We start from the raw sequence: 23,713 nt of genomic DNA, 5'->3' as shown, positions 1-23,713 counted from the left end.
AACCCGATGAGGGGCTCGATCCCAGGACCCCGGGATCATGACCTGAGCCGAAGGCAGACACTTAACGACTGAGCCATCCAGGCGCCCCAGAATCTATATTCTTTTTTTTTTTTTTAAGATTTTATTTTATTTGAGAGAGAGAGAGAGCGCACGAGTTGGGGAGAAGGGCAGAGGGAGAAGGAGAGTATCTCAAGCATGCTCTGGGCTGAGCTTGGAACCCAGCATGGGGCTCAGTGTCACGACCCATGAGATCATGACCTGAGCTGAAACCAAGAGTTGGGCATTTAACCAACTGAACCACCCAGGCACCCCAGAATTTATATTCTTTTAACTATTAAATGTTCTTTTAGACACATGCTTTTCTAGGTATATACACTAACAGTAATCATAATGTATAAAATGAAATGAACACAAGTCATCGTAGGTTTTGTTTTTTATAAGTCACTATCTACCAGTTGAATTATTGACCCCACTTTATGTTCCTTAGGTTACTGGTGTTGGCTACAATCCGTTTGGGGAAGTGATTGTTGATGGTGATGTTGTTCATGGATTCTATAACCCAGCTGTTAGCAGAGTTGTTGAGGTAAATATTTCATTCTCTAAGAAGGTGACTTTTCATAATGACTTAGGATGGGTTCTTAGTTTCTGTATATTTCTTTTAGGCGGGCTGTGTATGCAATGATGCTGTAATTAGAAACAATACTCTAATGGGGAAGCCAACGGAAGGAGCTTTAATTGCTCTTGCAATGAAGGTATGTGCCTGATTTCTCTTTGACATATGAGAACTCACCTTCATAAGAGAATGTAAGGCCATCAATTTCAGTATTACTAGTTTTTAGGTGTAGAATGAAGATTCTTTAATATTTCATTGTATTATTGCCTTTTGGGGACCAGTTTTATTCTTCCTGGAAATACAGAGCTAATCCAGCCTTTTCAGTATAGCTTTATCCCTTACATTCAAGAAATAAATTAATGACCAGTGACTAGATTTCTTCTTATGAAGGAATGTTTTCATAATATTTTCCATAATAGAATCTTGTGTGGAAAGCTTTCTAAATGTGTGTAGTTGCTGAAGTACTAACTTCCAAACGAGTAAAAGGCAGCATTATTTAAGTAATTCTATGTAAAGATATTAAAGCCATTATGAGAAATCAGCTTTTCTTTCTCTAGTCTTTCCATTTCCTCCATTATCAATTTCTTAAATGAGGATATTATTAGAATTTGTGTTGGGGCATCTATCCCAGTTGATGTCCTCTTCTAAGTCTTAGATTTGATGAAATGCAAAACCTAAAGTCCCCTTTGTCACTCCCATAACAAAAATTAAAACTCCTACTTTCAAGAGCAGTCTTAGAAAATTTTGAGACTTGTGTGAAACAGGACACCTCTAAATGAGGTTGTTCGAATTGAGATTCAATATAGAAATGTAGGTTATTATATTTAATTTAATAAAATAAAATTGATAGTTTTAGAATATATATAAAGCTACATTTCTTTATCATTTTGTTGTAACTAAAATAGCATTGAATAGCTTTTTGAAAGATATTTAAAAGTTCAATCTGTTAACCATCATTTACCGTGTTACACTTAACCTTATACTCTTAACTTTTTTAAGAGATAAAGAGTGTGAAACCACCTCCTTAGGACTGGGGATCTCACGTTTTAGGGAGTTGACACTGACATGCAGGGAACAAATACAAACTAGACCAGTAGAGCAGATAGTTAAGTCTTAAAGGTTAAGCCACATATAAGAATAAGGCAAATTCAGATTTGAGACCTCGGCTTTGAGGGATAAGCAGGATTTAGATGGGTAAGCTAGGAAAAGAGCAAGGATAAAATGGAGGAAAAAATAAGCCTAGAATGTGTGGTGGCTTATTCATTGGTGAACTCGGATGGAAAAAAAGGAGTTTGAGTAACCCAGAGGATTGTTAAATAGACCGCATGGTGCGTTTCTGGAGGACCTTTGAAAGCCAGGAAGAGTCGGGATGTGTTTCAGGAGATAGCAAAGAGACAACAAAAAGCAATAAGCTAGGTTTTTCAGTAGTTTAAAAAATATTTTTGAATATTTGGAGGTTAAAATGTAGAGGGTATTGTGAAGAACAGCTAAAGGACGCTGATAGTAGTCAGAATATCAAGTGGTAAGATGGTAGCAACAGGAAAGATATATTTGAATTCCTAAGAAGTAAGAAATTGAATTTGAAGCTTCTGTTGATCATAAAAGTACATGATCAGTATTGGTTGGTTGGGTACCTTTTTTTATTTGTATCCTGCTTCCTTCGAGAATTTGATCCAATAGAGATTTTAATCTAGTCAGTGTTGAAGAGTTGGTCTACATATGGTCCAGGTAGCATGCCTTAGCCTGTATGTACACACCCAGGCTTTCATCTTGATCATGTATGTTGCCCTTCAGAGAAATGTGGTATATGTAGATGGAGCACTGCTATTCTGTCACCATTTTTTGAAAAATACCCAGGTATCTCTAGCCAGCCAACTGTAAGCTGTGACCCTTGTTCTCTGTTAAAGGAAAAAATAGTCACATGTTGGTGAGAATTAACTTTATTTTTGTGCCATATAGATGGGTCTTGATGGACTTCAACAGGACTATATCAGAAAAGCTGAATATCCTTTTAGCTCTGAGCAAAAGTGGATGGCTGTTAAGTGTGTACACCGAACACAGCAGGTACCCTTCCATGTAAAGAGTACTTAACTAAATCTTACTTAGTATAGATGACTGTATTGTATTTATTATCCACCTTTACTTTTAAACAATCATTGAGCATAACAAAGGCCTATTGCTTTAAATTGTGTATAATTCATGGTAACTCATTCTTGTTGTTCTCATGTTCTCTTTGAATTCATGCGTAGGGACATCAAGTTTTGCTGTGTGAGCAAACAGCTTAAAATGAATTGGAGCCTGGTTTCAATGTCCTAGAACTTATGACGCCAGATTCTATTAACATTTTTGTTGTTGATGACTATGTACTATACGTTTCTGCCCTCTGGTGTAAATCTGTGTTCTTTCACTGAAGGAATGTCTTGTCTTCAGAACAAACAGAACTACATTATTTTGTGGAAAAGTGGTTACCAAATGTGTATAATTCATATTAGTTGATCCAGCTTACAAACTGGCAAAATAACATGCACTGATATTTCAAGCTGCTACTAGAAATGTTTACAAAATTATTATCTTATTATATTATAATTATATAATAATATAATATATATTATCTTTATATTAATATATTTATATAATAATATATAGTTATATATTGTGACATAATATATATATTATACTACATATTATCTGCAGCATATAATTGTCAGTCATAGTTGCTGTTACCAGCTTGATGCTTACACTTACTTTGCCTTTAAAATATACATATTTTGTTATTTTTATATTTTCTTTATTATGAATTAATAATTGGTTCTGTGTTTTCACCTATGAGCAAGAAACCATTACATCTCTGTAGACATGAATTGAGTGAGAGGATTTCCCCTCACCCCCATAAGTAGGAAACATAATTGATTTTATTTTAAAGATTTTCTTTTTCCTCTGTGACTTATTTTATTATTGTAAATTTGTACCTCTTAATCCCATTTATCTGCTTCACCTATCCCCCACCCACCTCCCCTCTGGCAACCATCAGTTTGTTCTTTGTATTTAAGAATCTGTTTTTTGGTTTCTTTCTTCGTTGGTTTTTTTACATTCCACATATAAGTGAGATCACGTGGTATTTGTCTTTCTCTGACTTCACTTAGCATAATACTTCTAGGTCCATCCATCTTGTTGCACATGGCAAGATCTCATTCTTTTTTATGGCTGAGTAATACTCCTGTGTGTGTGTGTGTGTGTGTGTGTGTGTGTGTGTGTGTGTACACACACACACACACACACACGCACCACATCTTTATCCGTTCATTTATTGATGGCACTTCGGTTGCTCCCATATCTTGGTTATTGTAAATAACGCTGGGAGGAGCTGTTGGATAAATAATTTTTATGTGTTGGAATGTTAACTCTTGATTTAAAACCTGCTTGATCCATGTTCTCAATCCTTGTCCAGAATTACCTTACTAACTTGCCCTGTTTAAACTTGAGGGAGAACAATGAGGGGGTTGGGGTGGTAGCAAGGGTTGCAATAGATGGAGAGAATGGTGTGGATGGAGGGATGGCCCAGTGGTGGGACACAAGGGCCATCACCGAGGACGATGGGCCAATGATCGAAAAAGAGAATACACGGTAGGGAAGGCCGTGTGTCCACAGCCGCGGGGCTAGAGAGGGGAGGGTCATCCTCTCCGAGACCACTGAGCCCTATCGTGGCCCAGCGACTCCTCCACTAGGGCAACACTAGGGGACCCGAGGGGAGGACGATTCCCAAGCAGAAAACTAGGACATAAAACTGTAATCCACCTGAGCCGTCAGGAAGATCAGAGAGGTGCTGTGCCTCCCAGCCAGCGACACTATGCAACACTGCAACTGAATTGAACCCGACGTAGCCGCCATCGCTGCCGCCTGAGGAGTTCCGTGGGTCCTGCCCCTCCGCCACCCCGCAGGCCCTATTTTTAAAGATTTTATTTATTTATTTGTCAGAGAGAGAGAGAGCAAAAGCAGGGGGAGCAGCAGAGGGAGAGGGAGAAGCAGGCTCCCCACCAAGCAGAAAGCCCAATGCGGGGCTCGATCCCGGGACCCTGGGATCACGACCCGAGCCGAAGGCAGACGCCCAACCGACTGAGCCACCCAGTGGAAACATACTTGATTTTAAAAGAAAGGCCAATTTGGCCAACATTGAACTTGTGAATAGGTGTCTGCCAGGAACTCTGATCATGAGAGGAAAAAAGATTTCTATCTAATCTTTAAAGGAACTTTTATGAACTGGGAAGGGAGACAAGTGAAAATAAAACTAAAAATAAAATGCCTTTTATAAGGGGTGCCTGGCTGCACACCAACTGTGCATGCGACTCTTGATCTCACAGTTGTGAGTTAGAGTCCCACATTGGGCATGGAGCCTACTTAAACCTTGTAACATGAAGTTTTCAAAAATTGCATTAGAGTAGGTAATTTTCAGCTGATGTCCCTTGACATAGAGTTGTACAGCAAGAATATGTATATGAGTTTATTTGGAAGGTCTGTTTCTTTACATTTTATGTATGATCACATAGTAGTACTTCAAGATAATGTGGCTCATGTAAAGTTTAATGATTTGACTTCAGCAATTTTGAATCTAACTTCATCAAAGTTGTACTTTGGAAATTGTACTTTGATGTTACGGTTTGATGTTCTCAGTTGTGGGAGTGGGAGATAGATATAGAGCAGGATATAAGTTTGAAAAGATTTGTGTGATTATTATTCTCATTTACTGATCTGAAGAGCTTCTCTTACAAAATAAAACCAGCCAATGTAACTAACAAAACCCAAACCCACTGATTTGACTCAGGATCTAGAAGAGGTCAGCCTGGCACAGATGTGACAGATTTACCAATTTAAAAATAATCCCAGGGGCTCAAATAGTCTTAAAAAGACTTTCATTTGTGCATGTTAGTATTCATTTATTTATACGTCCTCCCTGGAACCTGCCAAAATGACAACCAATGCATAAAAGACATAAAAAAGAGAAAATACAGAAGACTCAAAGTGAAGATGGGGACTAAGGCAGAGAGCTAAAAACAGGAGATCAGTTTGAAATTCTCCAAGTGCCTTCTGTTTCTTGAGGCCAGATCATTAGCCCTTTTTTCACCCCTGTGGAATATCAGAAATCTCATCTTGGAGACAAGAGTGGAGGGCAGGGCGCCTGGATGGCTCAGATGGTTAAGCATCTGCCTTCAGCTCAGGTCATGATCCCAGAGTCCTGGGATCGGGTTCCGCATCGGGCTCCCTGCTCCTTGGGAGCCTGCTTCTCCCTCTGCCTCTCTTTCTCTCTCTCATGAATAAATAAATAAAATCTTTAAAAAAAAAAAAGAGTGGAGGGCAGAATTAAGGCTTACAACTGAAAAAGGTGATTAAGGTCAAGTCATTGTCCTGAAGGGTAAGCCTCTAGCCCTAATTTCACTTTCTTAGAATGCCTGTAGGGAGGTATCTCCCTGCCCTCACTCTATAAGTAAGAAGATTGAAGAGTTGTAGAGAAGCTGACTGGTCCCAGGCATATCCCAATGGTACAGAGTATTCTTCTTCTTCTTTTTCTTCTTTTTTTAAGTAGGCTCCATACCCAGCGTGGGAGTCCAATCCAGGGCCCCAACTCACAACTCTGAGATCAGGACCTGAGCTGAGATTAAGAGTCTGATGCTAAACTAACTGAGCCACCCAGGTGCCCCTAGTACAGAGTTTTGGTTTTTTTTTTAATTCATTTATTTGATAGAGTGAGCGAGCAAGCGAGAGAGAGATCAGGAGCCGGGGGGAAGGGCAGAGGGAGAGGGAGAAGCAGATTCCCTGCTGAGCAGGAACCCCACTTGGGATCATGACCTAAGCTGAAGGCAGATGCTCAGCCAACTGAGCCACCCAGGGACCCAGTACAGAGTGTTCCTAACTAAACTCTTCATTCACTGGTAGAGTTTTCTGACTGCTGGTCATCATTTCATCACCCTACAGTGAGGGCCATCATTTGATAAATCCTATCAATGCCCATGGAGCTTCTAGACCTTTAATTTCTTCAGTCTTAATGTAAATGGACAGTCATGGATTGCTAGATACTTGGGAAAAGTCTTCAGTAGGAAAGGCACAGACCAAATCAACAGAGAAAGTGGTCTCAGCAAAACAATGATAATGCTGGATGCTGAAGAAAATTTCCAAAGACCATAGAAAATGACAACAAAATACCTTAAATAGAACATTTTAAAAATAAAGTCAATGAATCTATCAGAAAGTGGAACAAAAGTTCAAAGAGGTGCTTAATAGAAAAGGTACAAAAATCAGAAAATAAGTAAGACAGCTAACACCCATCTAATAGTGGTAACAGGAAGAGAGTCCAGAAAATGGGAAGGTTTTTTTTTTTTTTTTTAAGATTTTATTTATTTGACAGAGCACAAGCAGAGGGAGAGAAAGGAAGAAGCAGGCTACCTGCTAAGCAAGGAGCCTGATGTGGGACTCGATCCCAGGACTCTGGGATCCTGACCCTGGCCGAAGGCAGCCGCTTAACCAACTGAGCCACCCAGGCGTCCCGGGAAGCTTTTTTTTAAGATTTATTTATTTGAGAGAGAGAGTGAGAGAGATTGAGTTTGCACGCAGCGCACTGGAGGAAGGGGAGGGGGAGAGGGGAAGCAGACTCCTCGCTGAATGGGGAGCCTGATGCGGAGCTTGATCCTGTGATCACGACCTGAGCCTGAGCCAAAACCAAAAACCAAGAGTTGGCCACTTAACTGGGCCACCTGGGTGCCCCCAAAATGGGAAGATTTTGTCAAATAACACCAGACAATTTTTCAGAGGAAGGACTTCAGCTTCTAGAGTAAAATTGCCTACCAGCTGCTCAGCGCAATAAGTTATGTTAAAGAAGGGGGAGGTAAAGGGATAAACACAACAGTGCCCATAATCAAGAAATTTGAGGGTGCTTAAGGAGAATTCTGAAAACTTCCACAGGTTTGGGGGCCAGAGAGGAGGCAAGGGGAAGATCATATACAAAGGTTTAGGAATTAAAGTAGCTTCTTTAGGCTTTTGAGTTGTAACACTGGAGTCTGGAGGCTGGAAGATAATAGAGGAATGTCTTCAAATTGAGAGGAAATTTATTCTCAGCTGAACTTAAAAAATGTGATAGAATAAAAATGTTTTCAGATTATTTTTTCTTTAAAGATTATTTATTTATTTGACAGAGAGGGAACACAAGCAGGGGAGTGGGAGAGGGAGAAGCAGGCTTCCTGCAGAGCAGGGAGCCCGACGTGGGGCTCGATCCCAGGACCCTGGGATCATGAACTGAGCCGAAGGCAGATGCTTAACGACTGAGCCACCCAGGCACCCTGTTTTCAGATATTTCAAGTCTCAAAATGTGTATCCCACACACCTTTTCTTAGATACTTGCAGATATTTTATTCTAAGACTAAGACAGTAGATAAGGAAAAGGAAGACTTAAAACCTGGAGTTCTAACCTGGAGAATGGTGCAAAGAATCCCCAGGATAGAGGTGAAGAGAAGTTCCTGGATACTAGTCGTGGAGTAGGCCTACAAATCGACCAACTCAAACTAGAAAGAAAAGGAGAACAAGACTCAAGAAAGAGATCTTCAGTAATGATGTGGAAGGAATAGCTTCCTTGCTCGTTTAAACATATAAAAAATACCAAAATAAATAAAAAAAGAGGAAGTTATAATCTTTTTAAAAGATAAACAGGAAAAGAAATATATTTGATTTATATAGGCTATGGAATCAACATCATACCTTCCTCTTGCCTCTCTGCCTTCTAATATCTGCTCACTAGTTACTTGGGGACCCAGGCAGATGGAAGCTGCATCTCAGTGTGAGCACACAGTGCCCTAGCAGGGCCAGAGGAATAGCACATTATTTTCATTTGGAAGTGACACAGTACTGCTCATATTTATCCGCCAAAACAAGTCACGCCTGACTTCAAAATGGGAGAGAAGGGCAGGGAAATACATTTCTGTTATGTGCCTGCAAGAAGTGGGATGCTTGTGAACTGTTCTAGTGACTAGTAGTTTGTTCAGCAGTGAGGAATCATAAAGTAAAAAGAATACTGGCAACTTTTGCTTTAACTATATTGTAACGATGGGGAGTGGAGGAATGGGTAGTAGGAGTGGCCAAACTACAAGTTGTCACAGTGGATGATGTATGAAATTGATCAGTGAAAAAGTAGCAGTATAAATGTATTTAAGAACATGGAGATAAGTACCAAGGAACAGCTAAAAGAATTAAAATTGGCTTGGCTCTGTGGAGTAGGACTAGAGGTGAAAGAGTTTGGGCAGGCGACTGTAGTTTTTCATTGTAAGCTTTTCTATAATGCTAGGGTAAAAAGTAAAAGGTTTGACACCCATAATTGCAAGGTGGTTATGAGAAGCAAATGAGATCACATACATTTGTACGTATAATAGCAACTAATGGAAAGCCTGAACCACTGCTTATGGGCTGATGATAGATCTCTTTCCTTTTCCTGTTAGGTTGTAAGCCTATCCCCTTAGAGTGCCTAATCCAGGGCTTCGTATAGCATTGCCTTCAGTGTGTGGAGGTGAGGGTGAGAAGTAGATGCTGTTTTCTCTAGAGGGTAAAGAAAGCTTCCACAAATGAGCTTTTAATCTTCAGAGTTCAAGTGCCACTCAAAGCCTTATTTAGGCTTGAATAACTTGTGGGGATTATGAGAAATGCATGCCATGTATTGTTGGACTCCAGTGGCAGATAGGTATAAGTTGAAATTAACTTGAATTTATTTGCTGTTTTTTCTTTTTAGGACGGACCGGAGATTTGTTTTATGAAGGGTGCTTATGAACAAGTGATTAAGTATTGCACTACATACTACAGCAAAGGGCAGACCTTGACACTTACCCAGCAACAGAGAGATCTCTACCAACAAGAGAAGGCACGAATGGGCTCTGCAGGACTCCGAGGTAAGGCCATTTCAGCATAGTCCCCTAGGGTGGAAAGATAATGCTTTTTTCTTTTCCTTTCTTTTCCTTCCCCTTCCCCTTCTTTTCCCTCCCTCCCTCTCTTCTCTTTCTTTGTTACATTGAAGTAGAGTTGACATACAATGTTATATTAGTTTCAGGTGTGTACAACATATTGATTTGACAAGTCTATACATTGCTCTGTGCTCACCATTTATAGTGTGGTCACTATCTGTCACCATATAGCATTATTACAATATTATTGACTATATTCCCTATGCTGTACTTTCCATCTTCATGACCTTTTTATTTTATAAATGGAAATTAGTCCCTCTTTATCCCATTCACCTGTTTCACCCATCCCTGCACACTCCTCAGTGATGCCTTCTTTTAATTTTAGATGATTTCGTGCTTCATATCTGAGCTGTCCAACTCTACACGGGCTTTGTAGAAAACTGCCATTTCTGAAGTGTTACGTTTTAGTTGGCTATTTGTCCCCCAAAACACGAGAAGTTGGGAATGTAGCAGAATGTGAAATTTCTATTTCTTACAGACCTGCGTTGGTCTCTGAGTAGGTGATAGAAATTTTATTTTAGACAAGTTTTTCTTGTGAGAAGGGAAATGGAGGAAGATAAAATGATATTACTCCTTCCTTATTTCATCATTTTGACTGTCTTATTTATTAATAGATCTAAAATACTTCCCTAAATATTAACATTTTAAGCCTCTAATTTGTCCTTTAAACTGAGGTGATTGCTTACTTATTGCTCTTCTGCTGATCTCCTTCCCTTGTCATTTACCAGAAAGGAAAGAAGTGTCCAGATTCTGCTTTATTTCTGTGTTGCTGACTGAACAGTGATGTGGAGAGAGGGTCTGCTATGCACATACATATTAGGCTGTTTCTCTTAGGGTCAGCATGTGTAGGATTGGAAAAGCAGGGGTTGGGGCCATACCTGGTTTTAAACTCTGGGTAGTCATCTGGCTTGTGGGGAATATATATACTTACGTAGTCTCTCTCAAGGAAATTGGAAGAGTTGGCCTCCTTAATCTTATTATTTTTACAGAATTGAAGTCAAGCACAATCCTGGGAAGAGGAAGCAACTTAATATAAAAAATACTCCCCTTGTTCATGGTTCACTTAAGCAAGGGCTTTCTGTGGTTATAAAACATTTGGTTAGATCTACAGAATTTCTGCTCTTATAATGAGCTAGGTTTAGAAAGATATTCTTGTAGCTTTGAAGGCAGAGTTTTGTTATTCTTAGCAGTTCACAGCAAGAGGGTCCAAAGTTGGCTTGGGTTTAGAGACGCTAAAGAAGTTTCAGAGGTTTCACACTTTTTTTTAAAGATTTTATTTATTTATTTGACAGAGACACAGCAAGAGAAAGGGAACAGAAGCAGGGGGAGTAGGAGAGGGAGAAGCAGACTCCCCGCTGAGCAGGGAGCCCGATGCGGGGCTCCATCCCAGGACACTGGGATCATGATCTAAGCTGAAGGCAGACGCTTAATGACTGAGCCACCCAGGTGCCCCGTTTTCACACTTTTTTATTTTAACTCTTTTCATCTGAAGGATCATGGAGGTTTGTGTATGTGTGGTGTTTTAACATTGTGAAATAGACCAGAGTTGGTAGAGGAGAAAATCTCCTGTTTCACAGGGCTTTAGGGAAACATTCTGGTCATTTCATTTGTTTCTTGCTTCATGTCTTTTCCTTTGGTTAAGCTCCGCTTTCTTCCTCCTCCTGAAATTACCATAATGGGAACAGAAAGACTTCAGATTTAACTTGATATGTACTTAGTTTACGTCTTATATAATACAAGTACATGATTCTTGATTTTGAAATTAGAGTATGTTTTGTTTTTATGTTTTAGTTGGGGACCCTCCTCATGAAAAAGGTCTGCCTAACCTTATCCCAAACAGTAGCGGTAGATTTTCATTTGTGCTAAGGAAGCAAACAAATAAATACAGGATACTCTAGGCTAATACCACCTCTCCACTGAGGGTGCCAGGAGCTGCTCTCCCTTTCTTAGGGTTTGCTGACACACGAATTTATACTCACTATTCCTTTCTGTAGTCTTCTACCTCTGTTCTGACACCAGGGACTATCAAGTGTCTCATTCTCTCTAGGGTGAAAGCCTTTGGGGCTCACATCTACATAAATAGGTGTATGACTCTGACATTGGGAAAATAGAAGTCATTTGCCTCTAACCTTGGTTTTCCAAATATATTTAATCCTTCAAACCTTTTGCTTGAATAAGAATGGATACTGCTTATAATCTGGTTATGACTTTTCAGTTTCTCCATGAGTTACATATGTTTAGTTGGTGTGCTTTTTTGTGTTTTCTCTGGTATATTGTTCAGTCCAATAATATTCCAGATGGACACACATCCCTTTAACTCATTAGGTAGTTACCAGAAGTTCCGAATTCTGAGAATAAGTTAAATGATATTTGGAAATGAGAACAGTGTTTTGTGTTATATCTTAAGTGCTCGAGGATGATGGGAAACTCCCAATAATGATATGGTGGTGTTAGATATTATTAGAGAACCAAAGTTACAAATAAGAAATACTTATTAATGTTATGAAAAGAGTGAAAGAATCCAAACTACTGTTACTAATGGTTGTGCATTCACTTTACAGATTACTTTACCTCCCAGGGTTTGTCATGTACAAAATTGTTGTATGTTGTGTATAATTAATCAATAAAGCCTTCTCTTCAAGCTATTGAATTGTTCTGGAGACCTATAAAATGGAAAGATGAAGATACATTCGTAGCAATCCCCTTCAGAGGTGTCTGTTTAAAACTGACTTTCAAAGCTCAACAAACCCATAGTTCTCCAAATACCTAATTATTTTTTCTAAAGAGCTAATAGTTGATGTTTAGAAGAGCTGCGTGTAGTCACTTTGTAAAAACATTCTTTATTCACTCCTTACTTGCCTTCTCTGCTTAACAATTCTTTAGTCTTATTCCTTTTAATATTTAATAGCTTTCAGCAACCCCATATTAGAACCATTAAACTAATGTCTTAACATGTAATACATTTTTATATATAATGATTATATCATAACTACAATGACATTTTAGTCTTAAGTGATTTCTTTGTCTCTAGCTTTTGTCAAGAAACTTGTAATGCTTTTGTGACTTACATTTTCTTTTTTTGGATTTTATTATTTCCTCAGTTCTTGCTTTAGCTTCTGGTCCTGAACTGGGACAGCTGACGTTTCTTGGCCTGGTGGGAATCATTGATCCTCCTAGAACTGGTGTGAAAGAAGCTGTTACAACACTCATTGCCTCAGGAGTATCGATAAAAATGATTACTGGAGACTCACAGGAGACTGCAGTTGCAATTGGTATAACTAGGCTGGTTCCCCCCCCCCACCTTTTAATAGTTTTAAATTAATTGCAGTACATAGCTTTGAACCATTAGATATAAAATGTATACGTATAATATTGACGTTGTACAATTAAAATGGACTCTTTTATTCACACTGTATAAAAATGTGGGCAAAAATTTATTTTAGGTTAAAATAGTACTGTTAATTGAAAATACATAATTATTAGGAAATCACATATGTTTTATTCACAGAAGAATAGTTGATTATTTTTAACCTCATAATCCACTATGCTATTGGATTATACACATGAAACATGAAATTTAGTTTTCCCTTTAAACTTGATAATTTTCAAAACAGACTTTGATTTGTACCTGATTTGGAAGAAATAGCTTGTGTCTATATTCTGTTATTACATCACATGTATGCTTATATTGTTTGAATGCCATTTAAGAATGCCATTTAAGAATACCCTAAGGAATATAACAGAAGAGACTCCTGGGTGGCTCAGTTGGTTAGGCATCCGACCCTTGATTTTGGGTCAGGTCATGATCTCGGGGTGATGGGATTGAGCCCCACATCAGGCTCTGTGCTGGGCATGGAGCCTGCTTGGGATTCTCATTTTCCTTTTCCCTCTGCAAACCCCCTCTCCCCCAATATATTTATGGGAAAAAAGGGCACTGAAAGGTAATCTGGAGTTTATAAACTGTGTAAACTGTTGTGAACTGTTTAACAGTTTAACATACTGATAAACAGTTTACTAAAGTCCATTAATTCTGATTTTATTACTATGCGGAGAGACTGGGATAGGAGGTTCACACTTTATGTTATCTAAGAAGAACATGTCACCAGAAACATAACATTGTTGGGAAGATTAATCCTAGAAAAGCTTTTCAACATCTATTTTCTTTTACATATAACTACATGATTATCACAGATCCACCACTGTTTTGTCTGGCTTTAGATTCTTTACTTAAAATGCATTCTGGTCTTTATTAAAATTGAGCTACTAAGCAAAACCTGATTGGCCCTATTTCAGTTCTTAGGTATGGTGGGTTAAATTGTGAAAACTCTTTATTCTTAAATTTAAACAAAAATAAAACAAACAAAACCCCAGATTTTTTACTAATTCAAATAGGTTTGTCTTACTAGTAATTTGTCTTGTGATCTCTTGGTATAAAGACATTTTGTACTTAAAAAGAGAATGGATAACAAATCATATTAAGTGAGCATTATGTTGACTAGCCTAAGAAGCAAAACTTACTTGTTCAATTATGTTTTTTCTCCCGTTTCACTTTAGCTAGTCGTCTGGGATTGTATTCCAAAACGTCCCAGTCAGTCTCAGGAGAAGAAATAGATGCAATGGATGTCCAGCAGCTTTCACAAATAGTACCAAAGGTAGGCCTAAACTTAAAGCCTTTTAGATGGAAAGGCCTTGTTCTGAGTGTTACCATTTGTACTGTTACCTTCATGAAACAGACCAGTGGGGACAGGAGCACCGGTTATTGATCCAGATCGTGATGAATCTTATCATTGAAGTCAGTCTCATCACTGAGAATGTTTACGATGTCTGAGAGTATTTGATCATTTTGAACACCAGAGCAGATTGTTAACTTGAGCAGGAGTCAGCTTTCCTCTGAGGAGGGTTCTATGGAGGTTAAGTGGTTGAATTGTCTTTATAAAGTACAGAGTGGTGAGAGACCATTACTTTGTATTTCTTACCCTTTTGTTTTAAATGTGACATGAGTATTGAATGCTTAAAAAAGAATTGAGGTATTGTTTACATACAGTAAAATTTACCCTTTTTAATGTACAGTTTTAAGTTTTGACAAATGCATGCAGTCTTGTAACCAACCACAATCAAGATATAGAACAGTTCCATCATATCCCCACATTCTCTTGTGCCTTTTATAGTGAACTCCTCTCTCTACTTTTAATACTTGGCAACCACTGATTTGTTTTCTGTCCCTATCATTTTGCCTTTTCCAGAATGCTCTAAAAATGGAATCTCATAGTATGAGGCTTTGGATCTCTTTCTTCCATTTAGCATAATGCTTTGAGATTTATCCATGTTGGTTGTGTGTATTAATAATTTGTTCTTTCTTTTAATTGCTGAGTAGTATTCCAGTGTGTGAGTGAATGTTACTTGTTCACTGGTTTGAAGACATTTGTATTATTTCCAGTTTTTGTTGATCATGAATAAAGCTACTGTAAACATTTGTGTTTAGATTTTTTTTTTAAAAAAGATTTTATTTGATGGAGAGAGATACAGCAAGAGAGGGAACACAAGCCGGGGGAGTGGGAGAGGGAGAAGCAGGCTGAGCAGGGAGCCGGATGCGGGGCTCGATCCCAGGACCTTGGGATCATGACCCAAGCCGAAGGCAGCCCCTTAACCGACTGAGCCACCCAGGCGCCCCTGTGTTTAGATTTTTGTATGAAAATAAATTTTCATTTCTCTTGAATAAATACTTAAGAGTAATAGCCGTGTCACATGGTTAATATAAGCTTAACCTTGTAAGAAACTGCCAAGTTGTTTTATAAGGTGGCTTTATTATTTTACATTCCTACCAGCAATGTTTGGAAGTTCTAATTGCTCTGCATTCTCTCCAGCACATGGGATTGTCAGTTCTGCCACACCGCATTCTAATAGGTAGATAGTGTTATCTTCTTGTGGTTTTTATTTGCATCACCCTCACGATTGATGATGTTGAGTATCTTCATGTGCTTATTTGCCATTGATATATCTTTAGTGAAGTGTCTGCCCTGCCTGTTTTTAAGAAAATTGTGTCTGTTTTCTTAATGAATTTTGAGAGTTCTTTATATATTATAGATACAAGTCCTTTATCAGATATTCAATTTTGAAAATAGTTTTTCCTAGTCTGTGGGTTATCTTTTTATTCTGTTAGGACTCTTTCATTTCAGAGAGCAGGAGTTTCAAATTTTGATGAAGTCTATTTTATCATTTTTCTTTCTTTTATGGATCGTGATTTTGATGTCTTCTCTAAGAATACTGTGCCTAACCCAGTGTCACGAAGATTTTTTTTTACCTATATTTTCTTCCAAAAGTCTTAATATTTTTAGATTTTACACTCGTTTGTGATCCATTTTGCATTTTTGTGTATGTATGTGAGAAATGGGTTAAGTTTCAATTTTTTGCATATGGATGTTCAGTTGTTGTTTCAGCACTATATGTTGAAAAGACTTTTTTTCCTTTTAGTTTAAGCTGAAAAAAAGACTGCTTTTTTTCTTTGAAATGCCTTTTTACCTTTGATTGTAATGCTTTTCTAGCAGATTATTTATAGGACAAGTGTCTCCTCTTCCCTAACACAGTAACTTCTTTAGAGCCTTCAGGTGTAAGATTATTTATTATCTTAGGATGCTTTGGGGGGTGCACTTCACAAAGCCTGATTTGTAGGTACATAGGTCCTATAGGAAGGGCCCCATAAAGGATAGGCAGCATTATTGTATCTAAGTTCTTGACAGTTCGAATTTCTTGTCCTTGTTGTTACTTGACCTATTTATGCACATATATTTGTGTAGTCTTTAAAATAAATGCTTATCATCTGACTTTTACTTTATTAGGCATATTCTACCTATTTGTTGACAGTAATAAAATGTGCTACCTTCTTCACTTATTTTACATTCAAAAGTGCAAGTTACATATTTAGGACACTGGATTTTCTTAGGTTATTTCCACATCTTAAAGCTTTTTACAATACAATTTTCTGATTAGAAAATTTATTCATTAGAGCGCTGTGAATTGTGTAAGACTGATGAATCACGGACCTGTACCTCTGAAACAAATAATTATATGTTAATAAAGAAAAAGAAAAAAGATAGTAGGAAGGGAAAAATGAAGGTGGGGGAAATCGGAGCAGGAGAGCAACCATGAGAGACTATGGACTCTGAGAAACAAACTGAGGGTTCTAGAGGGGAGGGGGGTGGGGGGATGGGTTAGCCTGGTGATGGGTATTAAGGAGGGCACGTTCTGCGTGGAGCACTGGGTGTTATATGGAAACAATGAATCATGGAACACTACATAAAAAAATAAAAGAAAGTATATGTTCATTGTAGAAAAACAAAACCTAGAAAAGTAAAAGCTAGAATGGAAACTGCCTGTAATACAGTCCAGATACTCAGAGGCTATGCATCCACAGAGCATCCAAAATAATAAAATAAATTAACCCATTTCTTTTTAAAAAAATGTGTTTAACAAAACCTGGTTGAATAACACTTTATAGTGTTATAAACGTGAATATTCATTTAACATAATTTCAGCATTCCTGAAATCATTAGTGATGATTATAAAACATGTTTTTTAATTGGTGCACAATATTTTGCTTGAGTATACTGTGTGTGTATAAACACACGGCAAATACATGGTTGTATAATCATTTTCTTGTTGAAATTTTAGCTTCCATTTATTTTTTGTTACTGTAAAAAATACTTCAAGGATAATAACAATAAGCAACCATTTACTATGTGCCAGGCAATGCATATATTACATACATTATCCATTTACTTCTAATAGCCATCTTATAAAGGATAGGCAGCCCCGTTTTTACAGATGAGGACATTGAGGCCTAGAGAATTTGGGATACTTATTTGAAGTCTCAGAGCTGATGAGTGGTGGCAGTAGCATTGGGACTGGAGTCCAGGTCTTTGTGACTCTGAGGTCATCCGTTGCTTACTGATTCATTGTGAACATTATTGTACACGACTTTGTGCCCATCTCTGATTATTTCTGTAGAATAAATTCCTACAGGTGAAATGTTTGGACGATGACCAACACATTTATAAAACGCTTAAGATGTATTGGTGAAATGTCCTCTGAGGTTTTAGTTTATATTGCCACAACCTATGCTTCATACAGTAGCATTAAGTCCCTAGGCCTCCATCCTCACTTGTGGTTAGACCTTAGGTATAGTTACTAGTAGACATATACTGTTTTACTTGTTTATGTTTTCTGTTTCTCATGCTATAGTTACTCATGAATGCGGTTTTCTAGCATCTGGGAGCAGGATGGGCATTTGCTTTATTTTACATTTAGTGAGGAAGTTATTTCCATATTTGAGTGGGACTGTGTGCGTTGTGTGTGTGTCCTTTGCTGATAGTTTCTTCATGACATTTATTTCTGAAATAAATTCTGTATTAGGTTACCCCGGGGGTATTGGGGTAGAGTGTACATTAGTAAATATATGTGAAATCTGCAGTTAATTAAACATTTTCCCATTAGACCTTTGTTCAACCTTTTCTTCCAAACCTATTCCCGGAGATGGTAACAAGTAGTGAAACTGACAGATTTGAAGTTTCATTTTATTTGCTTTCTTGGTTCATTCTCTAGGCTCTCTGATAAAAATGCTAATGAGCTCTGGAAACCGACTTAAAGGTACTTAGAGAAAGGAAGTAGCAAATTGCAAATTACAAATTATACCATCAGCCTGGACAAATTACATCTTTTCCAGATAAGAGTTTTTGTGCATTAATTATGGAAGATACCCTGATACTATACCAAAGAGACTAAAATAATGTAAAACCTAAGCCTTGTTAGAAGCTTGTTGAATTACTTAAAGTCATCCTACTCTAAAGAGGAATTCCATAAATACGAGGGCTTCCTTCCAGGTATTTCTTTTGAATACCTAAATCTTTTCTCCAGATATTATTAATGAGTTACTTTAGTTCTTTGGACTTAGCCGGACTCCCCTTTCCCCCCAACGTTGTTTTCTTTCCCACTTCATCTTGTGTTTGTGGAACTCTCTTATAGCCAACATGTATACTTGTTCTGATGTTTTTACTTCATATCAGTTTAAATAGCTTTTCTTTTATTAGTGTTAAAAGCAAAAAACTTTTCTTCTAAATTGCCAGCTTGCTGAGATCTTCCCACATCTACTAAATTGCCTTAACTCTTTTCCTTATTAAAATGGTTTTTAGCTTTCTCTTTCCGTAATTCAATCTTATTTCAGATCTAACATTGCTCTGTCCTATTGACTTAGAGCTAATTAAAGGGTAGTATGGAAACTGAATTTTGCTTAATTATTTATAAAGTCCAACTGGGTGTTCTCATTGGTTTTTGTTTATGAATTCTTCCAGTGTGTCCTATATTTCCTAGTGATAAAAGTGGACCTTCTGTTTTCTTCTTTGTTTTTTTATAGTAGTACCTCCAATTGTATTTCTACCAAACCTATTAACCAAATCTCTTTAATTTAATCCTAATCTGTGTGCTGTTTAATTTTTTCTGAAATGCATCAGGTATCTTACTATCTTTCCTGGAAGATTGGGGAAACTGTAGCAGGTTATTTTAATGCCAGGAACGTTTTTCATTAACCTCTCCTTTAATACTTTACTGTTTTATTCTTTTTAACACCCTTGTCTATCAGAACTCTGAGTGCTAACCACAAATATGACACTGAAAAGAAGGCATGATAAGAGACAAATACATAGATTTTCCTCCCTCCTTTTGATGATTTTCATCTTTCCGATATTATTCCCTAAACACTCTCCTTTTCTGACAAAGTTCTACTTCTTTTTTCACTGTCCTTTTACCATCCTGTCTTCATTCTGTCCTCTCCCCTCTTGCTCCCAAACTACAGAGATTGTATTGTGTGCTTTTACCTTTAATCAATATATTCTTTTTTTCTAGGTAGAGAAACAGATGATAAAGGTGAAAAGATTATGAATAGAGGAAATTCAGTTACCCCCAAGTTTAATCCTAGCTCTGTGATACAGTGATGTCGCTCAATCTTTAGTCCTTTCTGTTTTTTTGTTTTAAATCTCATTTCTTTAGGCCATAATTTTGTGTCACTTAAATTTAGTGTTTTTAGTCAACTAAAAAGATTGACCTGCCCTTCTGATGCTTTAAGAACAGATTTTACTCTGTACCACATGCAAAACATCAAGTGAGTCTTCAGTTTTGCATTGAGATCTCCTTAGTCTCAAAACTGCTGCTCTAATTTTTGAGCTGCCACCAAAGCTTTGAAACGCTAAAAATCTTACATCAAATGGTAGGTATACGGGATGCATGTCAAGTAATTTGTTCCTGTACAAAAGAAATATGCTTTCAGTCCAACATTTGGCATCTTTGCTGCCATTGTCAGTGATAACCTTCAGTGACTATAATGGAATGATTTGCAGTGTTTCAAATGATTTGCAGTGGAACAAAGGCAAAATTTTACTCTGTTCAACCTGAGTATATTGGTAGTTAGCCTTTTATTTAAATATTCTGTAAAATCCGCAGTCTTTGCTAAACACTCTTGTACTTCAGCACTGTGTGCTACATGATTAATTTCTGCAGTAATGTAGAATTTTCACTTAGAAGACAACTAGTATACTTTCAATGCGTATGTAGTTTAGTCCTTTTTAAAGACACACTAAAGAGTCTGAGTGAATTTTTGAACTCTTTTTAAAAGGAAGTATATTCTCCAAATACAAATTATGTGATTCATAGTACCTAGAGGACCTAGGCATATGTAATAATGTGATATTACAGTTAAATTGAGTCTTTTGCTTAAGAAAATAATCCTCATTTGTTTTAGACCTTTATTAAAATTGGGAAGGAACCTGAGAACAATCTATATGATGGTACTAAGAGTCATTCAATGATTTATTAATTCATTTTGTATGTATTTATGGAAGACTGAAGGTATAAGACAAAAATCTCTGCCTCCAATGGAACTTATAGTCTAAGATAAGTAAATATGTACATTATGTCAGATAAGTGCTAATGAGCAACAAAAGCAGAGAAGAGAGAGTGGAATGATTGAAGAGGTAGATTGAAATTTTTAGATAATATGACTAGGAAAGGCTTCACTGGCAGGCCATATCATATCTGAGGAAAGAGCACTCCAGACCAAGGGAACACAAAGGCAAAGACCTTGAAGTGAGTGTGCATGGCATGTTTCAGGAACAGTGAGGAGGCCAGTGTAGGTGTAGTTCAGGTGACTAAGGAGGAAGGGGCATGCAGTTCATGCAGGACTTGGTAGGTAGTAACAGACTTTGGCATTCATTCTGAGGATAGGAAGTCATTTGGAGGGTTTTGAGCAGAGGATAGATGTGATCTCATTTCTATTTTAACAATTTCATTATGGTCACTGTGTTCAGAAGAGACTGCAGGAGGCAAGGGCAGAAATAAATCAGTTCAGGTATTGGCCCAGAGTGTTGGCAATGGGCTTAGAAGAAGGTGGTTGAATTCTGGATTGAGGATGGAGCCAATAAGATTTGCTGTTAAACTTCTTGTGGCTTCTGAGAGAAAAGGAGGAATCAAGGATGACTCCCCAAATTTAGAGCCTGAGTGACTACAAGGATGTACTTACCATTAGCAGAGGATATGAAGGAGCATGTATTTTGGGAAATAATGGGTTCACTTTGTGATATTTTAAGTCTTAGATGAGACATCCAAGAGGAAATGTGGAATAGGTAGGTGGATTAATTTCATTGGTCTGGATTTTAGAAGAGATATGGGGCTGGAGACAAAAATGCATAATAATAAAATCTAAATCTAAGTCTGGATGAGATCACCTAGGGAGAAGTAGGGGATTCTTAGACCTCTTATAGAGGGGCCTTTAAGAACTAAGTTGTGGAGGGGCGCCTGGGTGGCTCAGTCGTTGGGCGTCTGCCTTCGGCTCAGGTCATGATCCCAGGGTCCTGGGATCGAGCCCCGCATTGGGCTCCCTGCTCCGTGGGAGGCCTGCTTCTCCCCCTGCTTGTATTCTCTCTCTCACTGTGTCTCTCTCTGTCAAATAAATAAAATCTTTAAAATAAATAAATAAATAAATACTAAGAACAAATAATGCATTTATAAAAAAAAAAAAACTAAGTTGTGGAATATTTCAACATTTAGACTTCAGGGAGGTCGGGAGGAACCTCTACAAGAGGAGCAGCCAGAAAAGTAGGAGGAAGACCAGAGGAGTATAGGGTGGTCATGGAAGTCAAGCAAAGAAAGTGTTTCAGGAGGAGGGAATTGCCAGCTATGTAAGTGTGCTGCTGAGAGGTTAAGTCAGAGGGGAAATGACCATTGGTGGTAGCAATGTGGGTGGTCTTTGGTAATCTTGAATAGAGGTTTCAGGGCAGTGGTGGGGATGGATTCAGGAAAGAATGAGAAGAGAGAAATGGGAGACTGCAAGTACAGAGGAGTTTTGCTATGAAGAGAAGGGGAAAAGTAGGGTGGCAGCCGAAATGAGAAGGGAAATTTTTAGTTTTGTTTTTATTTAAATGGAAAAAATCACAGCATGTTACTGTTGGGAAAGATGCATCAGCAAGGAAAAGATTTTGATATAAGACGGGGGAGAATTTCTGGAGCAATGATCTTAAATAGGTCCAAAGGTAGAATATTTGACCTGCACTAGGATCATATTCAGTTCATCTGTAATAAAAGGAGAGAAGGCAAGGATTGTGCCTGGATACAGGTACTGGTTGGTGGGAATTATGGACATTCTCTTCTGCTTCTCTTTTCTTTGAAGTGGGAAGCAAGGTTGTCAGCTGGGACTGAGGTTGGAAATGGGAATAAATTGAAAGTATGAGGAGAGAAAACTTAGTAACTAATCCTCTAGGACAGTAGGGAAGAGAATGATGTATTATGCAGATATTAAAATCACCATGGCTTGGAAGTGTTGTTGGAAAAAGTGACAGTGAGGAGGAAATTAAGTAGGTCATAGGGATGAAAAGTACAGCATAAAGAAAATAGTCAACAGTATTATAATAATGTTGTATGGTGACAGATGGTAACTGCACATATGGTAAGCATTGTGTAATGTACAAAACTGTTGAATCACTCTGTTCTACACATGAAACTAATACAACGTCACATTCGTTTAAAAAAATCTGAAAAAAATTTTGGGAAACGTGGGGGAGTGACCTAGAGCAGTGAATGAATGCCTGTAGTTAGTGGGAAGTCTAGTCTTATGTGACATTCAAAACTGGGGTTTTGTGAATAAAGAAAGGAGAAGCAAAGACACCTACCCCTGTCTAGGCTCTCCTGGTGGTGGTACTATGTGAAGGACTGTAGGGATGGCCTTGGTTTGTGAAAAATGAGGTTAGAACAATGTAGAAAAGTGGAGGATACAGGGGTGTTGTAGATTCCTGCCTTTGGGGCACAGTGAAGGGGTATTAGGAGACCAGGAGATGGGATCAGTAAAGGGGATTAAATGCATGGTTTGGAGAGATACATAAACTGTTGGAGATACAGTAGAAGAGAATCTAAAGAATTAACACGAATAAAAGAGAAGGAGCAGACAGTTAACACTCTTTAAAAACAACAACAATAAAAAGGTTCTACAAACATTGAGAAGCAGCTGTTCTTTATCTTTCCTGAAGACAGAACAAAGGGAAAAGGCCATTTTTGTTGTTTGCCAGTGTAATGAAGAAATAGATGCAAGAGAGTTTTTCCTTTCTCTGTCTCTGAAACATTTCAAGAATAAGGCTGTTTTCTCTTCAGAGCTTAAACATAATGGGATAAATTGGATAACTTGTTTAGATTGTATATTTCCTGTGGTACCATTGGAAAGTTTGAAATGACCATGTCAAATGAATATCTTAACAGACACATGGTATATTGCTTAAACTTGATCTCTACAAAGTAAGTACAGTAATTTAAAAAATTGTTACAAGTGCATGGGTTATTCTGATATTTCATATTGTTGAAGATTTTTAGTGTATCCTGTATTTTAACAGGTTGCGGTATTTTACAGAGCTAGTCCGAGGCACAAGATGAAAATTATTAAGGTGGGTCTTTAAGATTCACATTGTTTTATCTCTATCTCCAAAATGCTACTTTTCGTCTTTGATTATGCTTACATTACTAGGAATATTGATGTAACACTTTAAAGTCGGAAGTTTTGTGAAGCAAAAGATTTTTTTTTATA

General features: G+C 37.8%; 1 protein-coding gene across 4 annotated transcripts in view; it reads left to right on the top strand.

Moving 5' to 3' along the window:
* Positions 1–23,713, top strand: part of ATP2C1 (ATPase secretory pathway Ca2+ transporting 1) — a 165,692-nt gene that overhangs the window by 117,578 nt on the left and 24,401 nt on the right. For all 4 annotated transcript variants that reach the window (XM_088026210.1, XM_028099279.2, XM_088026223.1 and 1 more), the window contains 7 exons: positions 488–583; positions 663–752; positions 2,573–2,677; positions 9,375–9,531; positions 12,705–12,875; positions 14,158–14,255; positions 23,523–23,573. In XM_088026210.1, coding sequence (XP_087882336.1) covers positions 488–583; positions 663–752; positions 2,573–2,677; positions 9,375–9,531; positions 12,705–12,875; positions 14,158–14,255; positions 23,523–23,573 — 768 coding nt within the window. The remainder of the gene's footprint in view (positions 1–487; positions 584–662; positions 753–2,572; positions 2,678–9,374; positions 9,532–12,704; positions 12,876–14,157; positions 14,256–23,522; positions 23,574–23,713) is intronic.

The sequence above is a fragment of the Eumetopias jubatus genome, unplaced genomic scaffold, assembly GCF_037043125.1.
Source record: "Eumetopias jubatus isolate StellerSeaLion01/CBP00866 unplaced genomic scaffold, mEumJub1_p1.0 scaffold_1, whole genome shotgun sequence".
NCBI lineage: Eukaryota > Metazoa > Chordata > Mammalia > Carnivora > Otariidae > Eumetopias > Eumetopias jubatus.
This window is presented reverse-complemented; position numbering and strand designations above follow the sequence as displayed.